General features: G+C 37.0%; 1 protein-coding gene across 5 annotated transcripts in view; it reads right to left on the bottom strand.

Moving 5' to 3' along the window:
* Positions 1-20,847, bottom strand: part of LOC106868559 (uncharacterized) — a 243,598-nt gene that overhangs the window by 54,941 nt on the left and 167,810 nt on the right. For 2 of the 5 annotated variants that reach the window (XM_089343630.1, XM_089343626.1), the window contains exons 4-6: positions 11,189-11,257; positions 3,071-3,139; positions 819-866 (exon numbers count right to left, since the gene is read on the bottom strand). In XM_089343630.1, the coding sequence (XP_089199756.1) occupies positions 819-866; positions 3,071-3,139; positions 11,189-11,257 (186 nt within the window). Of the gene's footprint in view, positions 1-818; positions 867-3,070; positions 3,140-11,188; positions 11,258-11,334; positions 11,398-20,847 lie in introns of all 5 variants that reach the window. The other 3 variants (XM_089343627.1, XM_089343629.1, XM_089343628.1) reach the window with 3 other exon arrangements.

Raw genomic sequence — 20,847 nt, 5'->3', positions numbered from 1 at the left:
GAGTGTAATGGTGCTTACTTCGATAATTAAAATCTCCGCATTGTTGAAATATAGTGTGATGAATTTCATGTTTCAAAACGTTGCTTACTCTTTATTCAGCTCGATATACAATATATACACCTATATATGTGTGAGTGTATGCATGCACGCGTATGTTCATATATATATATATATATATATATATATATATATATATATATATATATATATATATATATATATATATATATATATATATATATATATATATATATATTATATTATATTATATTATATATTATATTATATTATATTATATTATATTATATATATATATATATATATATATATATATATATATATATATATATATATATATATATATATATATATATATATATATATATATATATATATATGTATGTATGTATGTATGTATATATATATATATATATATATATATATATATATATATATATACCGACAATTTTACATAGCTTCTCTTCATAATAAAGCAACCGAATTGGGAAATCACAAATCTTATAGGGAGTGCAGTTGGTGAAGGACTTGTGTACTCTCCAGGGGAGAATAGCAACATAATAACCCTAAGCAGTTTTTCGCTACAACCCAGTCGGGCGGGCAGGAAATAACGGCGTCATTTGCAATGGTGGCGGCACTGGCACTGTGACTACGAACACTTCAAACCGACAACAGCAACAATAATAGCAACACCAACAACAATAACAACAGCACATATTGTGACTACTTCTACTAGCACTAATACCACAACTACTGCTACGGCAAGATGATTGCGGAGTGCTGTGATAGTTGCCACTAACTTTCTTCTACCGAATTACTGTGACCAGATGTAGGATACAGTAAGTTTTCTGAAATGGAGAAAAACAGTAGCAAGAACAACAATAATAATAATAATAATAATAATAATAATAATAATAATAATAATAATAATAATAATAATAATAATAATAATAATAATAATAATGATAATCATAATCATTTTAATTATAATGTAAATCATTTTTTTATATAGGCAATAGTATGAATATCCAAGTTTAACATAAATTACCAACATATATATATATGTGTGTATGTGTGTGTGTGTGTGTGTGTGCGTGTGTAACTGGAATTTACAAAAAAAAACAAAACAAAAGACCAAAACAGGTGCGTAAACAACAAACAGGTGCATTAGTTTAACGCTCGGGAAGGTGAGACAGTCTTTTACATTTCGAGCTTACGCTCTTCAACAGAGAGGAACATGAGAAAATAAACAGAGAGAGAATAAAAAAAGCTTCAGTGGCTAGCGATCGATCATGTATATATATTTATATATACACATGAAATATTAAATACAGAACTTTACAGACGTAAACGAAACGTCATGATCCCATGACAAATGTATAGCTAAAACAACGGGTCTTTTATACATACATAATATACACATTCATACATACATACATACATACATACATACATGCATACATACATACATATATATATATATATATATATATATATATATATATATATATATATACATGTATATTATATATGTGTGTATGTATCTAAGTATATATATATGTGTGCGTGTATATATAAATATATATATGTATGTATATGTATATGTGTGTGTGTATGTAAAACAGGAGGTTTATTATCTGGGCTTTAGACACATATATGACGTAGAGGAATTTCATTACAATAGAACAGAAAGCAAACAAATGCACACGCATACACACACGCACGCACACACAAACACACACACACACACACACACACACACACACACACACACACACACACACACACACACACATGTATATATATCTAAAGTGACACATTGATAAGCTAGGTTTTCTAGAGGAAGAAATCAACCATCTAACACGCACGCTACAAATACAATCTGTAAGTGGAACAGTAAAAATATGCAAGACTTTTCTCAAATTTAAAATGTGAACTTGCTTTTGTTACCTACACTTCAACGACCGAGTTTTGCACCTTTGTAAGAAACCAGCTTCTTCATTAGAGGAAAATTACAAATAATTAAAAACGGAAGAGAACACATCCATCCATCCATCCATCCATCTTCTTCTTCTTCTTCTTTCCTACTCTAGGCACAAGGCCCGAAATTTTTGGGGAGGGAGGCAGTCGATTAGATCGATCCCAGTACGCACTGGTACTTAATTTATCAACCCCGAAAGGATGAAGGGTAAAGTTGACCTCGGCGGAATTTGAACTCAGAACGTAAAGACAGACGAAATGCCGCTCAGCATTTCGCCCGGCGTGCTAACGTTTTTTATTTCTTTATTGCCTACAAGGGGCTAAACATTGAGGGGACAAACAAGGATAGATAAAGGGATTAAGTCGATTATATCGACCTCAGTGCGTAACTGGTACTTATTTAATCGACTCCTAAAGGATGAAAGGCAAAGTCGACCTCGGCGGAATTTGAACTCAGAACATAACGGCAGACGAAATACCGCTAAGCATTTCGTCCGGTGTGCTAACGTTTCTTCCAGCTGGCCACCTTACATACATAAATATATTAAAAAGAAACCTGTTGTTAATGTTGAAGTTCCAATGAAGGAGCCTTTGATCTAGGTTAGAAACCGGTTCGTATTCTATTGGTAACAAACCTTGAAATAAAACTAAATAATGACATACATACAAACATATATACCCATATATACATACACACGGACGTACATACATATATGTTTACACATACATACGTTTTCTCTCTCTCTCTCTCTCTCTCTCTCTCTATCTATCTATCTAGCTATGTACACACACACGCATACACACACACACACACACATATATGACTAAAATCTTACGGGTATTTCATTAACAAAATATATTTCTTGTATAAAGGGAAAACTTGAAAAATCTTTCGGAGTTCCATCTGCTTGGATCCGACCTTGGAACTTTATCTTGGAGTATCATTTGGATTACGTTCTTTATCCTTTTACTGATTTCTTTTTTTATCCACACGCACATACATACATACATACATACATACATACATACATACATACATACATGCACAATGATGTTTGTATAAATTACTTACCAGATTCTGATTTGTTGAGATCTTTACTAGTATCACGTGATATGGTTTGACCATTACTCTCCGTATCAGCTGTCAGTTCAGGAATGGTGAACGTAGCCAGAGAAAAGATAAAGAGATATAAATATACATGCATATATATATACATGCGTTATACAAAGCAGTTCATGTACATACATATCCATAGACACACACACAAACACACACACACACACACACATATACACATATACATATACGTATAAGTCTGTACGTACGTATGTATGCATGTATGTATATATTTATGTATACTCACGGACGCAGGAATCAACCAGGAGCTGTTGTGCAAATAATTATCATTATCATCATTATTATTATTATTGTTGTTGTTGTTGTTGTTAACGTCGTAAACTAGACATTTATATTCATTGTAGTCGATTCTTTATAATAATGTCGAAGAATTAATCTCTAGAGCCTGCTCTAATGTGAAGTTACTTGGAATGGGAGGGAAAAAAAAGCATAAATATTTTTCTTTTGTACTTTCAGAATATAAATATAAAAAAACAACAACAAAGAACAAAAAATAAACAAAACAAAACAGCAATTCGATTGATACATCTAGACAGTGTCGTCTTACTGAAGATGGCATACTTATACGTGTGTATCGATGTACACGCATACCATACACAAATACATGTATGTATATGTGTATAAATATATATATCTATACATATATCTATAACTATCTATCTATCTATCTATCTATCTATCTATATCCCTCTCTCTATATGTATATATTTATTTGCATATGAATATATATATATACATATATATATATACATACATACATATATATATATATATGCATGCATATATATGTGTATACACACACACATGCACATCAATGCATATATATATCTTACATACATGTATTCATAGATGTATATAGAAACATGCGTATCTATGCATATATATATATATATATATATACATACAAGTATCTAGATTCATGTATGTATATATACATATATGCACATACGTATAATACACACACACATATGCAATATATGTAGACGTCTACGTACACACAATCCCAGCTATACAGACACACTCGCACATACACATACATATATTTCAAGATGTCAGTTAGTAACAACAAATTTCATCTGTGATGTGCTGTGACACCGTGACACGGTATATTTGAGTCATGGTGACTCTGTCGCAGCGTGTCGCACCACCACACAATCTGGCTACCTCTCTAAAACATTCACCCATTCGTCATTTACCCTCAACCGTATATTCGTCGGCTGATCTTTCCATAACCGACTGGTTTCTCCAGCTGAGCGTCATGTAGACCTGTTCCAGTGAAACTGAGCCTTTGGTGAGTAGCCATCATCATTATCATCACCAAGACGATGACGGTGATCTCCATCACGACCACAATCAGCATAAACATCTTCATCATTATCACCGCCATCCTCATCACCCTCCTCCTCCTCTTCATCATCGTCGCTACCACCATCATCATTGTCATCCTCTGCACCCTTCCTCTTTCCCCTTCTCCTCCTCATCGTCATCATCGGCGCCGGTGTTGTCATCATCATCATCATCATCATCATCATCATCATCCTATCGATAACAGCGACCCCCACGTCATCAACACTATCACCACTACCACCGCCACCATTAACATCAACTTCCTCACTATCATCACCACCACCACCAATAACAACAACAACAATACCATCATCATCGTCATCAGCAGCAGCAGCAGCAGCAGGAGCAACAACAACAGCAACAAGAATAACAACAAAGCATGACAGCAACAAACACAACAATAACAACTACAAAATTACGAATAAACAATCATAACAAAGCGGCAACAACCTAAACAAGGGCACCAACAGCAGCAGCAACAACAACAACAACAACAGCATCAACGATAGCAACCACAACGATGTTAACGAAAATATAGGTGACATCAATGAAAAGAGAAGGCGGGGGGGGGGCCTCTACGTCGTCGCTTGCTGGGCTAGAAATCGCACTTTAATCTCCTTCAACCACTTTCTTACTGCCTTATAGAAGACTTTGGATAAAGTATACAAATGGATATGGTCGGCACGGTCAGCAACAACAACAACAACAACTGCAACATGTACATTCGAACGTTAGAAGACCTTCCGCTGTGGAACTAGTCCCAGGAGAATTTTCCCCCATTAGACAAAAGGATTGAAAACATATTGAACTATGAATGACGTCATTGTATCTTAGAACGAATACCAAATTCGCCATTCACAACCTTATCAACAAACCGGAAATTCGATATTAGGGTGGAGCGTTTTTTCACGATTTTCGATTTCGTGATGGCGGTTGTGCGGTAAAGTTGTAACATCAAAATAACTGGTGTAGAATCATAGAATTCTTATTTCTTTACTGCCCACAAGGGGCTACACACAGAGGGGACAAACAAGGACGGACAAACGGATTAAGTCGATTACATCGACCCCAGTGCGTAACTGGTACTTATTTAATCGACTCCGAAAGGATGAAAGGCAAAGTCGACCTCGGCGGAATTTGAACTCAGAATGTAGTGGCAGACGAAATACCGCGTTATAACGTTTCTACCAGATCGCCGCCTTAATCATAGAATTCTGCTACAATATCTTCTGTCTCCAGAAATGCATCGAAAAAAAGAAGAAGTGGAAATAAAATACGCCTCTGCTTATTTATTAACTATAAAAGACAGTTTTCAGTGCATCTTCTTCAGGTAGCTTTGAAATGAATGTGGTGAAATTACTCTAAAATACGACTTGAACAGGGTTTTTTTCTGTGACTTCATCTGCCTCCACAAACGCCTTAAAATATGCAAAAAAATATTGTAATTTATCGGATTCAGAAAAATTTTCATGTAAATGTAAATTACAGTACACCTCTGTCCCTCCTTGTGGAGACAGAAGATATTGTCGCAGAGTTCAAAGATTCTACAGTAGTTATTATATATATATATATATATATATATATATATATATATATATATATATATATATATATATATATATATATACATATATATATATATATACTTGTACATATATATATATATATATATATATATATACTTGTATATATATATATAAATATATGTATGTATATGTGTGTGTGTGTGTGCGTGTCTCTGTGAGTGTGTGTGAATGTATATATATATATATATATGTGTGTGTGTGTGTGTGTGTGTGTGTGTGTGTGTGTGTGTGTGTGTGTGTGTGTATGCATGTATGTATATAATTGCATATACATACATATAAAATCATAAACAGCAGGTTGCAATGTTTCACCGAAAAAGAGAATTATAATTCTCACTAAATGTGACTAGGGTGTTAAGAAACACCTACATTGCTAGAAATAAGAGTTAAAATGCCCTTATGCTGTAGTTAAGACAGATGAATGAAAACATATACACTAACGGACCATAAGCGTCCGAAAAATGCCGACCGAGAAAATTTTCGGACGATTCAGGTTCCTGTTAGAGTATGTTTTCATTCATGTGCATTAATTACAGCATTAGAGTATTTTAGCTCTTATTTCTAGCAATTGTAGCGAACAGCAAGCAAGTCGTAAAAGGTGGTAATATGACGTAATGGTCCTGTTGCCCGAACAAGTATAATTGTTGGCTTCCCATTGGTTAAAATTACTGCCCATATTTGAATTCTAAACTTTCGACAAAGAGAATTCTTTCACGAAATACAGTTCTTAGAATTCAGATATGAACAGTTATAAAAACCCCGATTTTGGGGAAATTAATCAGTGTTCGTTGGTTGTCAATAGACTCCACAACACTCACCCTAGTGATCGTTGCTTGTTACTGAACTCCACGACGCTCACTCCTTTGAGATGTTGGCTATTTTTGTGCCATGTCAATTACTCAAACCCAACAAGACTTATTTGAAATTGTTGTGTAAACTCTGATAGTTAGTACGAAGGAATTAGGTAGTAATACATTTATGTCGTATCTCTCTACGACAAAGTGCCTTACTTCCAAATGTACTGTAAATATTAAATATACATAAATAATTTTGTATGTGTATTTGGTGTGCAAGATTCTTGATGTGAATACGTGTGTTGAAAGAAATACTATTAAACCCTGGGAGAGGCATTATGCCGGTAATAAACACACGCACTGGTTAGGACCGAACCAGTGCGTGTGCTTATTACCGGCATAATGCCTCTTCCAAGGTTTAATAGTATACATAAATAAACCAATGTAGTAAATATTTTCTTTTTCTTCACTTCTTTCCAACCTGTTAATGAAATTTACTTCTGCATTTATGAAACTGTTCTTATTGCGGTGAAAAAGAACGCGAACATTTCTTCAACATACATGCACATTCAACATGACCTTAAGCGTCTTGATATATATATATTTCACTAGGGCATTTATGTAGCTTGATTTGAGATTTATGTATAGTGATAATACTTATAATCAAGTTATAAGTGACGGGTTTATCATTGTAGATTTTTACTCAAGGAATAAACTATTTATCTATCCCAGTAGAAACCATATAAATAAGATAATATACCACATTATAAAAGTGGTACCCAATCAGCCGTTATAACAATCCCACTGTTATACAATGCATGTTTCTCTTAACACCTAGTCACATTTAGTGACAATTATAATTGTCTTTTTCGGTGAAACATTGCAACTTACTGTTTATATTAATTTTATATATACGTATATCCAGTTATGAATTAAAAACAGTAATATATTTTTTAAAAAGTTAAAAGTTATGTATGTATGTATGTATGTATGTATGTATGTATGTATTCATTTGTAAGATTTACATGCTAATACATTCGGCGGGGAGAATAAAGTCGATTACAGTGACAGCAGTTGACGAGTGGTACGTTATTATACCGTACCCGATAAACGAAGCACGAAATCTGCATTGGCGCCATTTTGAATTCAGCTTATAGACCAGTGGTCCTCAACCAGGGTCCATAAGGCGCATGAAGGTCCATATAAGATTTGGTGGTTGTGGTGGGGAGGGACGTAACAAAATAGTAAATTGGGGAGCCACAATAATATTTTAAGGGGCCTTGAAAATATTTCGCTTTGGATGTATGTATTGGTATGTATTACAAGAAACAGCTAGGCTTCTGTCTCTAAGTTTACATAATTCAACTTACCAGAGTTAATGTGTGGAAAAAAAAATTGAAAGAAGTTTCTCTAAAGCTAGTTTTTCAACATTAGATGGCTATGGGGGTCCACCAGAATAAAATAGTAATCAAAGGGGTCCATAGTTTAAAAAATCATTGAGAAACCTCAGATAGAAACGAACGCGACATCATGTCACTTAGGTACATAATTATTATACAACACGGTTAGTACAAAGGTACAGGTTAAGTACGTTACATACGAAGTAATATCTAAAAGTTCCCGGACTAGTTCTGTAGCGCGCCAACAGATGGCAGCACACGGTTGCACACATAGTGAGAGTTAGCAGTGACCTTCATGAGGCAGTGTGCCAAGTGACATTGCTGTGTTCGCAAGTTGTGAAATTTGTGTTTTTGTGATCACGTGTATGCTGTAGTCTGCGAATTTTGCGATGGGCAGGAAGTTGGAACATAGAGCCAACATAAAATTTTGCGTTAAACTTAAGATGTCTGCAACAGAGACATTGATCATGCTTCGGTAAGCTTACAGCGACGAGGCAATGGGTCGTACGCAATGTTTCGAGTGGCACTTTAAAAGCGGAAGAACATCTCTGGAAGTCGATGGGCGATCTGGAAAACCTGCGCGAGTGTCACTCCCGAAAATATGATATTGTGCATCGAGAATTTGTTTTCCGGGGCCAGACTGTCAACCCAGAGTTCTACTGCGACGTTTGAAGGAGGACATTCGGTGAAAGCGACCGGATCTGTGGAGTGGGAAGAATTGGACTCGTCGTGACGGCAATGCACCCTGTCACCGAGCTCTCCTCACTCATGAGTTTCCCACCAAAAAAAACAAAACAAAAAAAACAACATGGCATCGCTTCCGCACCCACCCTATTCCCCAGATTTCGCACCCGCGGCCTGCCATCTCTTCCCCAAGGTGAAAATGCAGCTCAAAGGTCGCTGTTTTAATACCGTTGTCGAGATCCAAAACGAATCGTAGAAGGTCCTGGACTCGCTTACAGAAAACGACTTCCAGGCCGGATTCCAAAAGTGGCAGGAGCGCTGGGACCGGTGAATTGCCGCGCAACGTAACTATTTCGAAGGAGATGATGTTAAAACTTAGGTAAATAAGTTATTTTTTATTAAACATAACTAGTCCGGGATCATTTCGATACCATGTCGTATGTTAGAAATATGAATGATACGCCAACAACCAAAAAAAAAAATAAACAAAGTGAAAATGCAGCAAACAAAATGATAAAATAAAATAAAAGAAAGAAAAAGAAAAGACAAAAAGAAAGGAATCTGTTATAAATAATAATAATAATAATAATCCTTTCTACTATAGGCACAAATCTTGAAATTGGGGAAGTGGGTAGTCGGTTACATCGACCCCCAGTACTCAACTGGTATTTAATTTATCGACCTAGAAAGGACGAAAGGCAAAGCTGACCTTGGCGGAATTTGAACTCAGAACATAGCAGTGGACGAAATAGTGCTAAGCATTTCGTCCGGCATGCTAACGATTCTGCCAGCTCGCCGCCTTAATAATAATAATAATAATAATAATAATAATAATAATAATAATAATAATAATAATAATAATAATAATAATAATAATAATAATAATAATAATAATAATAATAATAATAATAATAATAATAATAATAATTATTATTATTATTATTATTATTATTATTATTATTATTATTATTATTATAGGATTGAGGTTACTCCTCCAGAAAGTATAGAAGCAAATAAAGATAACAATGGCACTCTTTATTTGATAATAATAATAATAATAATAATAATAATGATAATAATAATAATAATAATAATAATAATAAGAATAATAATGGCTTTTGATTAAGGGAGAAGGACAGAAATTTTGAGGGTAGGGGCAAGCCAATTACATCGAACCCCGTATTTAAATTGTACTTTATTTTACAAATCCCGCAAGAATGAAAGGTAACGTTGACCTCAGCGGAATTTCAACAGAGGATGTAAAGAGCCGGAAGAAATACCGCTAAGTATTTTGTTCGCCGCGCTAACGATTCTGTCAGCTTGTCGCCTTTATAGGTTTCAAATGTTAGTAGAAGACCAAGAATTTTAGGAAATGGGGCTAGTCGTCCATTTTTATCGATCCCGGAGAGATGAAAGACAGGGTTGACAATGGTGTGATTTAAACATAGAACGTAAAGAGTCTGAAGGAACAGCTCAAAGCATTTTGTTCGACGCTCCAGTTAATAATGAAATAAAATTATCACTCAAGAAATGATTTAGAAATGTTTTGGCACAAGGCCAGCAATGTTGGTGGGGTGGGGGTGGGGAGTAAGTCGATTACTTCAACCCCGGTGCTCTGCTGGTACTTAGTTTATCGACGTCGAAAGGATAAAAGGCAAACTTCGACCTCGGCGGAATTTGAGCCCAGAACGTAAAACTGTTATGCATTTTGCTCGGCTCGGTAACGATTCTTATTTCCTTATTGCCCACAGGGGGCTAAACATAGAGGGGACAAACAAGGACAAGCACAGGGATTAAGTCGATTACATCGACCCAGTGCGTAACTGGTACTTAATTTATCAACCCCGAAAGGATGAAAGGCAAAGTCGATCTCGGCGGAATTTGAACTCAGAACGTAACGGCAGTCGAAATACTAGTAAGCATTTCGCCCGGCGTGCTAACGTTTCTGCCAGCTCGCCACCTTTTATCGGCAGTGAATAATAAAAATGAAAATTAAAAGTAATAATAATACAAAAAAAAGAAGTCGACATGTTGAAAGAAAAGAAAATTAAAAAGCCATGCGAGAGAAAAAGAGAACAATAAACCCAAATATTGAAGGCAGCGAAGAGTCAAGGCATGCTTCGAGATATCAAGGCATGCTTCAAGATATCAAAGGCGGCAAGGCAATATGGCCACTGTCAAGCAAAAATAAAACCCAGCGATTGGCTGACTGACCGGAAGTCTTGACAATGATAGACTGACCTTGAGTTCGCCTCATCATTCGTTCTAATACTCGCTCCTGAATCTTCCTTTTGTGCTCCCTGTATTTTACTGCAAATATTGGAAATATAAAACAACAGGTTAAAATACTAAACAAATATGTTGTTGTTTCATTGTTTGTTACACACCTTCAGAAGCTTCAGACATGATCCGTCGGTTGCGCCGCTTTTTCTCTCGTTTACGATATTTCACTAGAAAGAGAAATGTTAAGCAGTGAATATGTTACATGTATATCTGTATGTGCGTATATATGTGTGTGTCTGAGTGTGTGTGTGTGTGTGTGTGTGTGTGTGTGTGTGTGTGTGTGTGTGTGTGAGCGTATGTGTGTGTACATACATACTTTATAGGCGCAGGCGTGGCTGTGTGGTAAGAGGTTCGAGTTTATATATATATACATTATAGACGTATATATACACACGCATAGTATAATACATATATGCATATATATATATACATACATATACATATACATACATATATATATATATATATATATATATATATATATATATATATACATACATACACACACACACACATATATATATATGTATGTCAGGTCGCTCTCGAGTGCTACTGGTAACATGTAATCCAGTACAACCTGTTCCATAGTCGGGTCGTCGGCGACTAGACTGGCAACCCCACCAGGCTTATATATATATATGTGTGTGTGTGTGTGTGTGTGTGTGTGTGTGTGTGTGTGTGTGTGTGTGTGCATATATTTTTACTTTTTATATATGTATATATTATTTATATTTAAATCTTATTTTATTTATATGTTTGAATCACATATCTTGTACTTTTTAATGTATTTATGTATGAGCTGCTTAGCGTCGGACACCGGAATAATATTTAATGACTCTTATGAAGCTTTTGGGTGTCGGTTTGGTGTCTGGCACGGGATAGCCTATCTCATGGGCAGGTAGAAGCTCTTTAACCTTGGTTGGTAATCTACCTAAAAGAAGGAAATCTCCAAAATAAAAGCTGAGGCCTTGGAAGTTCCCGGTTTTGTCAATTCTCATGTTAGACCGGCGAAAGTCTTCTTGGGCCAATAGGTGGGGGTAGCGCGGTACAAGCTACACCCATTGAAAATTATTCATCTGCACAGGTACTTCTTGTACACCAATATTAGTAATATATATATATATACACGCACACGCACACATAGACATATACATATATATATATATATATATATATATATATATATATATATATATATATATATATACATATATATGTTTGTGTATACACATATACATATATGCATACCTACATATATATATATATATATATATATATATATATATATATATATATATATATATATATATATATACATACATATATATATATATATATATATATATATATATATATATATATATACACATACATACATACCTACACACACACACACACACACACATATATACACACATAGGTATATGTATGTGCTTATCTGTTTCTTCCACCACCACTCCCACAGCTTAGCGACCGGTGTCGCCTTGCTTATGTTTATATCCCACTTATATCCCTCTCCCCACCCCGTAACTTAGCGGCTCGACAAAAACGACCGATAGAATCAGTATCAGATTTTAAAAAATAAGTACGACTTGTTCGTCTAAAATGCTTTAACGCGGTGCCCCAGTATGGTCCCTGTCCAGTGACTGAAACAAGTAAAAAAAAAAAAATACTTACATACCGTACATACATACGTACAAAACACACACATACACATATATGTATGTATATACATATACCATACATACATACATACATACATACATACATACATACATACATACATACATACATACGGAATTTTTAAATCGCTACGATATTGCCTAGATATGCGTTGGCCCCCATGCAATGATAATCCGCCAGGAGGCTGGTGTGGATTTTTGCGAAGGTTTGTCACGGATGACTCGACCATGGAACTTGTTCTACATTACATGTTACAAGCGGGGATTATGGCTCAACTGCCTAAACATACACCTACATTCATACATACATATATGTGCATGCGCATATAACTACATTTATGTATAGAGTAATAATGATAATAATAATCCATGGATGGAATTCATAGATTTTTTTAATACATCGCTACGAGCGTTTCAACAAGCCACATGTTTAAGATCTGAAGAAAATTGTGATTTGTGGATACGTGCGTAACGATGCATTTAAATATTTATAAATTCCGTCCATGGATTATTATTATTATTGTTATTATTGATGTTATTATTATTGTTGTTGTTGTTGTTGTTATTATTATTATTATTATTATTATTATTATTATTATTATTATTATTATTATTATTATTATTATTATTATTACTGAGTGAGAGAGCAGTGCATGCCACCGAAGTGACACAGGGGTACAAATATACGAAGCCCAGTATACCCATCATGACTTCCCGTCTGATAAAGGTACACCAGGCACATGCATCACAACCATGTGTGCGCGACATGGTGATCTTATATCAAGATAAACAGCACACGACCTTGCAGGTGGGACCCCGTTAGAATTTTCTTCAGGTTGAGTAGCACATCCCGCGGAAAAGGTTCCTGAATAAAGGTTGTTTAAAGATGTTGAACGAAACACCCATGTTTCCAGGAATGAATTATCCAAACTCAAAAGATTTCCTCTCAAAACATGGTTATGATGCTCCTCCACTACTTTCTGGAATCCTGAATTATTATTATTATTATTATTATTATTATTATTATTATTATTATTATTATTATTATGTTGTTTTTTTTCTTCTTTCTTCAAATTTTCTTCCATTTCTCGCCGAGTGTTTTCCGTACACCAAGGGCAGAGAAGCTCATTGCATGCATTCCCAGTTTACACACGCAAATTCACAGGTAAAATATGTATGTAAAAAAAAATTAATAAATAAATAAATTTAAGAATGGATGTTGCTTTCACAGCGATAATGCTCTTCTCAGTACATGAGTCGTTCCAGTTAACACGATTTTTTGCACTTCCTGTAGGGATGGTAGGCCTGGTATCATTTTCAAATAGGTTTCAGTACTTTTTTTTTTTTTGTCATTCCTAGAGATCCTACAATCACTGGTACGGTAGTCGCCTTGAGGTGCCACATTTTTTCAATTTCTATTAGCAAGTCTTTATATTTACTGATCTTGTCAAATTCTTTCGCCGCTATATTATGATCGCAGGGAATACTCATGTCAATTAATAAACACATCTTCTTTGTCTGATCTTTTATAATAATATCCGGTTTATTAGCTTTTATAGTCTTGTCAGTATGTACGGGGAAGTCCCAGAGAATCGATACATTTTCTCCCTCAGTCACAGCTTCAGGATGGTGTTTATACCATTTGTCAGCGGTTTTGATTTTATAATGCCGACATATTGTCCAGTGTAAATACTGGCCAACTCTGTCATGTCTTGCTTTATATTCTACAGGTGCTAAGACTAATATTATTATTATTATTATTATTATTATTATTATTATTATTATTATTATTATTATTATTATTATTATTTTATGTTTGACTTTTGTTTTGCATTTGTACAAGTTGGATCCAAGTCTCACCCAGAGACCTCAAGAGACAACAAGTTAGAAGTTCATGTAGGTGTTATGCCTAGGGTACCATATATTTGGATTTGTACAGTTTTGTTCTAGTGAATGTTTAAGAAACCATAAGAAAATTATGTGTTTGTTTTAAAATTTGAGATCACATAGACAGTATTTTACGTAGGATATGGGCAGTTCCCATGAGCACTATCTTTTGAACTTCAGCCATTTTGGGGTTTCCTGGTATCTGAGCTAAGTAGTAATCAGCCCGTTTCGCTGTCATTCCCAGGGCACCTATGACATATTATTATTATTTTATGTTTGACTTTTGTTTTGCATTTGTACAAGTTGGATCCAAGTCTCACCCAGAGACCTCAAGAGACAACAAGTTAGAAGTTCATGTAGGTGTTATGCCTATTATTATCATTATTATTATTATTATTATTATTATCATTATTATTATTATTATTATTATTATTATTATTATTATTATTATTATTATTATTATTATCATTATTATTATTATTATTATTATTATTATTATTATTATTATTATTATTATTATTATTATTATTATTATTATTATTATTATTACTATTATTATTACCTCCGCCTTAGCGAAGGCGGAGATATTGTTTTTAGTCACGTTTGTTTGTCCGTGGACAAGATATCTGAAGAACCGCTGGATGGATTCGGATGAAACTTTCAGAGGTGTTTGACTCCGTGACTGGCACGAACTGATTAGATTTTGGGATCAATCCGGTACCGGACAAGGATTCTAGATTATTTTTCCGGATTTTTTTTACTTAATTTTTGAGAGCGGTCGGGTTCATTTTTAGTATTCTCATTTGTGAGAGCAGTCGAGTTTATTTCAGATATTCTCATTTTAAAAAATCACCTCTGGCTAATCGTTGAGAGGACGTTGGTGTTGCCTTGGCGGCGGTCTGCGCTCCCTGAGTGCTCTTGTTGTTACTATGTTTATCCTTGCTCGATGCAACCCCAAAAGCTGTTATTGGCAGTTGGTATCATTAGGCTGAAGCCGCCATAGTAAAATAAGCTTTTATATGCATATTCAAAACGTTTCCCGAAAACGAACTGAAAAGATACATACATACATACATACATACATATATACGCACACACACACACACACACAGACATATATATACACATATATACATACAATTACGCATAATTACGCATTAATATGTGATGCATGACACATGATATATATACGTGATTGTCTATCTATCTGTCTGTCTGTATGTTTATCTATCTATCTATCTATCTATCTATCTATCTATCTATCTATCTATCTATCTATCTATCTCTCTATCTATCTATCTATCTATCTATCTATCTATCTATCTATCTATTATTACATGATATGATATGATATGATATGTATTTATCACATGCATGAATATATATTCAAAGAAAAATGTATATGTATATATACTTGTCAAATACATATATGTACGCACACACACACAAACACACACATAAACACACACATAAACACATGTCAAACCCTTTTGAATGCATTTTTCAAAGCTATAAAAGCACAACGGCTTACTGATTTCCCCCTGGATTCGACGTGTTTAATCAGCTCTTCCCACTCACAAAATGTCGAAGTCTCATAGAAAAGATTAAATGTAGTAAATTTCATTGATTTTTTCCCCCACCCCTTTTTTGTATCGATCTCAATTGACCGAGCAGACGACCAAATACAGGGTGGAAGTTGTGGGAGCTGAATGTCGTCTGAATCGTTGAATCGACCCAGTATATTGCCGACTTTGGTTTCTATCGACCACTGTATGCTGGAAGCCAAAGCCGTTGCCACAAGCGTGATGTGAATTTGGAATTCAACGGGGCGAAACTAATTGCATATTTTAGAAAATCGCTGTATCCTTTCTGTCAACTACCAAATAGACTTAGAAGAAATCCTTGGTAACTAGTGTTTATCTGTCTGTTTGTCTGACTGTCTGCTTGAATACCTATCTATCTATCTATCTATCTATCTATCTATCTATCTATCTATCTATCTATCTCGCTTCGCTCTTAGCGCGGCAGGTTTACAGGAACCGGATTAGCGAATTAATTAAGAGGGCGTTAACAGGAGCCATCGTTAACAACCGCTGGTGGTTTGCCCTGAAAATGGCAATTAAATCGGAATCTATTAGGTTTAGTAAAGAACTAGCGATAGATCGAAATAGAGTAGAGGGAGACTTAGTTAAGAAACTAGAAGAGGCACTTACAACTGGCAGCGCAACCAAAGTTTTGGCTGCGAGGATGGCCCTCGACCAACACCTCAACGCCAAACACGAAGGTTGCGTCGTCAGAGCTAAAATGCGTGCCTTAAGGAACGAAGGGATCGAAGCTGCGCGAGAAGCCCGGGTGGCGGAGGCGCAACGCGGTAACAGAGCCACCATTCGGTCTCTAATCGATGAACAGGGATGTAGTCTGCTCGAACCCGAAAGGATATGTGGGGCCTTTCAACAGCACTTTGCTCGACTGTTCGGTGCGAGCGGTGAGTCGGGTAAACGGTCACCTGTCAAAACCGTTCGACATTACGCGTTCGGTCCGTCAGGGATGTCCCCTGTCGGCGCTTCTGTATGTATTGACGATCGAACCACTACTGCGGAAGCTGGCGACACTGAGGGGTATCCCACGAGAGCTGGGTTGCGGGACGAGCGTGTCTGCATATGCCGACGATGTCACCGTCATAGTGTCGAGAGAAAAGCACGTCGAGATGCTAGGCGAGACACTTAAAGAATACGAAACGGTGACAGGAGCAAAAATTAACCCGGAAAAGTCAGTGGGTTTGTTACTCGGCACCTGGAGAAGCAAGCCCATACCGTCCAACAGTGACTCCGTAGTGGGACGCTGGACGGACGGACCGGTTAAAATGCTCGGGGTCTGGTTCAGTCCGGACCTCCAAATGGATAAGAACTGGGACGAGATCACCAGTAGAGTGATCAAACTCAGCCAAACATGGGCTGAGAGAAAGTTATCTCTAAAAGGCCGGGCGGAGGTGGCTAATGTGTATATCGCATCAGTCGTCGATTACCGCCTGACCGTCGTGCCTTGTCCCGATGCCACCATCACGAAACTAGAACGCATACTTTTCCGCTTTCTGTGGAAGGGTGGCGTTCCGATGGTGAGGCGATCCATTTGCTGTCAACAACCGTTACGTGGAGGACCTGGGATGCCGTGGTTAATGATGCGCAGACATGCGCTGAGACTGCGGCATCTCCGGAACTTCATTGACGACGGTGAACAGGTGTGGGCGCCGTTTGTGAGGCACGCCTTCCCGCAGCTCGTCTCACTCACCGAACTGCAAACATGGATCAGGAAGAGACCGTAACTGGGCGATTGGCACCGCGAGTGTCGCCAAGCTCTACAACAGCTCTGCCGCCCGGGATCAAACTTGTGCAACTTCCAAACGACCAATGCGTTCTATAGAGGACTAGTGGAGGGGAGGTCTGACGACACTCTCGGGGCAAACCTGGGTGTCGACGAGAAATTCCTAACCCGCCTTTTCAAGACGACGTTCGGGCCGGGGCCTATGGATAATTTCCAGAGATCCCTGGCTTGGCAATGCTATCGAGACGCACTACCAGTTCGAGAGAAGATCTACAGACACGGTTCGAAAACCACCGGACCGACCTGCCCGAGATGCGGTCAGAGCGACGAAACCGTTCTGCACGCACTCGTGCAGTGTCCAGATATTTCAGAGCTGTGGACCTTCGTCGAACGGCTGTTGTCGCGTGTGGGACGAGCCCACTTATCAGCCGAGTCTATCGTGAATATTGTTCCGCCACCTTCCTTTAAACGGGAAGGAAAAACGGTTTTTGTAATACTGATAGCTATGGCAAAAGAATGCGTGTGGTGGACGCGTTTGAAAGGTCTACAAACAAACACTTTCCTCTCTGGTCAGTCCCTCGTCAACTTTTTCAAGTACCACTTGAAAAGGAGGATGAGGATAGAGAGGAAAGTGTTGTCGAATGAAAGTTTCAATAAAAAATGGGTAAATGTGGCAAGAATGGTAAGAATGAAAGACGACACCTTTTTAAGCATAGACTTGTAACAAAAAGAGACAAAAAGAGAGAAGGTACTTACTTTCATGTACCTTTAAAAAAAAAAAGCCTGAGGTGACCGTGGTCTTTTCCGTAGGCTTTTCTCTCCACGGATAAACCTAATCTGTTCCCCGTTTTTTACATCGACCGTGATACACGATCCCTATTGATCGCCCCCCACCCACGTTTTTTTTTCTTCCCGCGATCCCTTTTGATCGAAATTATCCCCCCCCCCCAAGAAAAGCTCTACTTTGTAATTTGTCCATTTTCTGTATTTAGCCCTGTGTGGTTATAATAAAAAGATATCTATCTGTCCCCTCTGTGTGCAGCCCTGTGTGGCTAATAAAAGAAAGTTATCTATCTATCTATCTATCTATCTATGCCCATGTGCAAGTTATTTTTCAAAGTGAAGAGTTAGCGAAACGATTCTCAACGCTAACTCTTAAGACAGAAGAGTTAACAATGATACCGAGTTACCTTGGTCAGAGGGTAACAAGGGTTATCATAAAAAATATTCCTACCACGGTAGACACACTATGGATAACATCAGCCGTATGTGTCGATATGGAGGAAGTTGATATATTGCAAATTAATGTTTCTGAAAAGCAACAGTGGGTGGGTAAAAAAATGGAGATCCTTCTCCATATTACCCAGGAGTCACTAAATAAAATACCCACCTACATAAAGTTACCATCAACGCAAAGGCTGTATGTAGTGGTGGAAGGCAGACGACCACGCTGTTACATATGTGGCAGTGAAGCTCACTTCCAAAAGGACTGCAATTCTGCCGCGAAACAACAGCAACAACAACAACAACAGCCACGGGAAAACCAAAAACCCAAAACACCAGCATTATTACCCACACCACCGTATGCACAACTGATCAAGCAGCTATATGCGAAAACGAAAGAACGGCAACAACGAACAAACCAACCCAACCAAACAACACCACCACCTGAGTCAAAAACAGAAACAACACCACCAACAACAACTAAAGACAGACCAACACCAACACCAAGAACAACAACGAAGAAGACAACCACTGAGAACGAAGAAAAGACCAATACTACTCCCAATTCCCCAACAACACACACACCACACACACCACACACCACAACACCATCGACAAACACACAAATAGAACCAAATGCTTTGCCTTTACCCCCTTCTGATTCGTCAGACATTTCGTCTAACGATGAAAGTTCTACAGAATGGCAAATAGCCACAGGAAGTAAAAGAAAAAGATCAAAAACAACCCCAAAATTAAATGCATGCAAAGCAGGGAAATATGTAACCGCTGAAAGCCCCTTGCACAAACAAACCAGCACCAACATCACAAAAACACACACAATGCTATCAGCGATAGACACAACAAACACAAAATTAATGGACTACATCATATCGCAAACAAACATTTCTGAAGATAATTATAAGCTGAACAATCATCCACGCACTACACCACCGAAACACATCAAAATAGTTCACATCACACAAACGCAGCACCACACACTCAAAACCCTCTTTCCAAATGCGGTTGGGGGGTTCCAAAAATATTTATCAAAGAAACTCTTCAAAAACCTCATCCAAGATACTTCAAAAGAAGAGGAAGCTAAAACTTTCGAAACGAGTAAGTAACCTTCTCTCTTGTCTCTTTTACTGTCGTGTATGAAACACAAATTTCGACTTCAACTATGCTTAAATTAGGTTGTGTAAATGTACGTGGCTTGGCGTCAGCTTGGAAGCAAGGTTACCTTCTAAATGACATCAAGTCACAGAACATAGAAATCATGGCTATCAGTGAAACCAGACTCAGTAACCCGCGGGCCCTCAAGTCCATGTTTGGTGGACATTTCGACATTTATTTTTCTCCCTGTCTGCCAAACATGGGTGGTGGTGGTACCGCGGTGCTTTTTCGGAAGAGTCTGAACCTAAAAGTAAGGCCAATATTCCTAGACCCGGAGGGTAGGCTGGTTGTCTTGGACGTCGATAGCACAAACGGGTGTGCTTTCCGTCT

This window comes from Octopus bimaculoides, chromosome 27 (assembly GCF_046866305.1).
Source record: "Octopus bimaculoides isolate indiv1 chromosome 27, ASM4686630v1, whole genome shotgun sequence".
Taxonomy (NCBI): Eukaryota; Metazoa; Mollusca; class Cephalopoda; order Octopoda; family Octopodidae; genus Octopus; species Octopus bimaculoides.
This window is presented reverse-complemented; position numbering and strand designations above follow the sequence as displayed.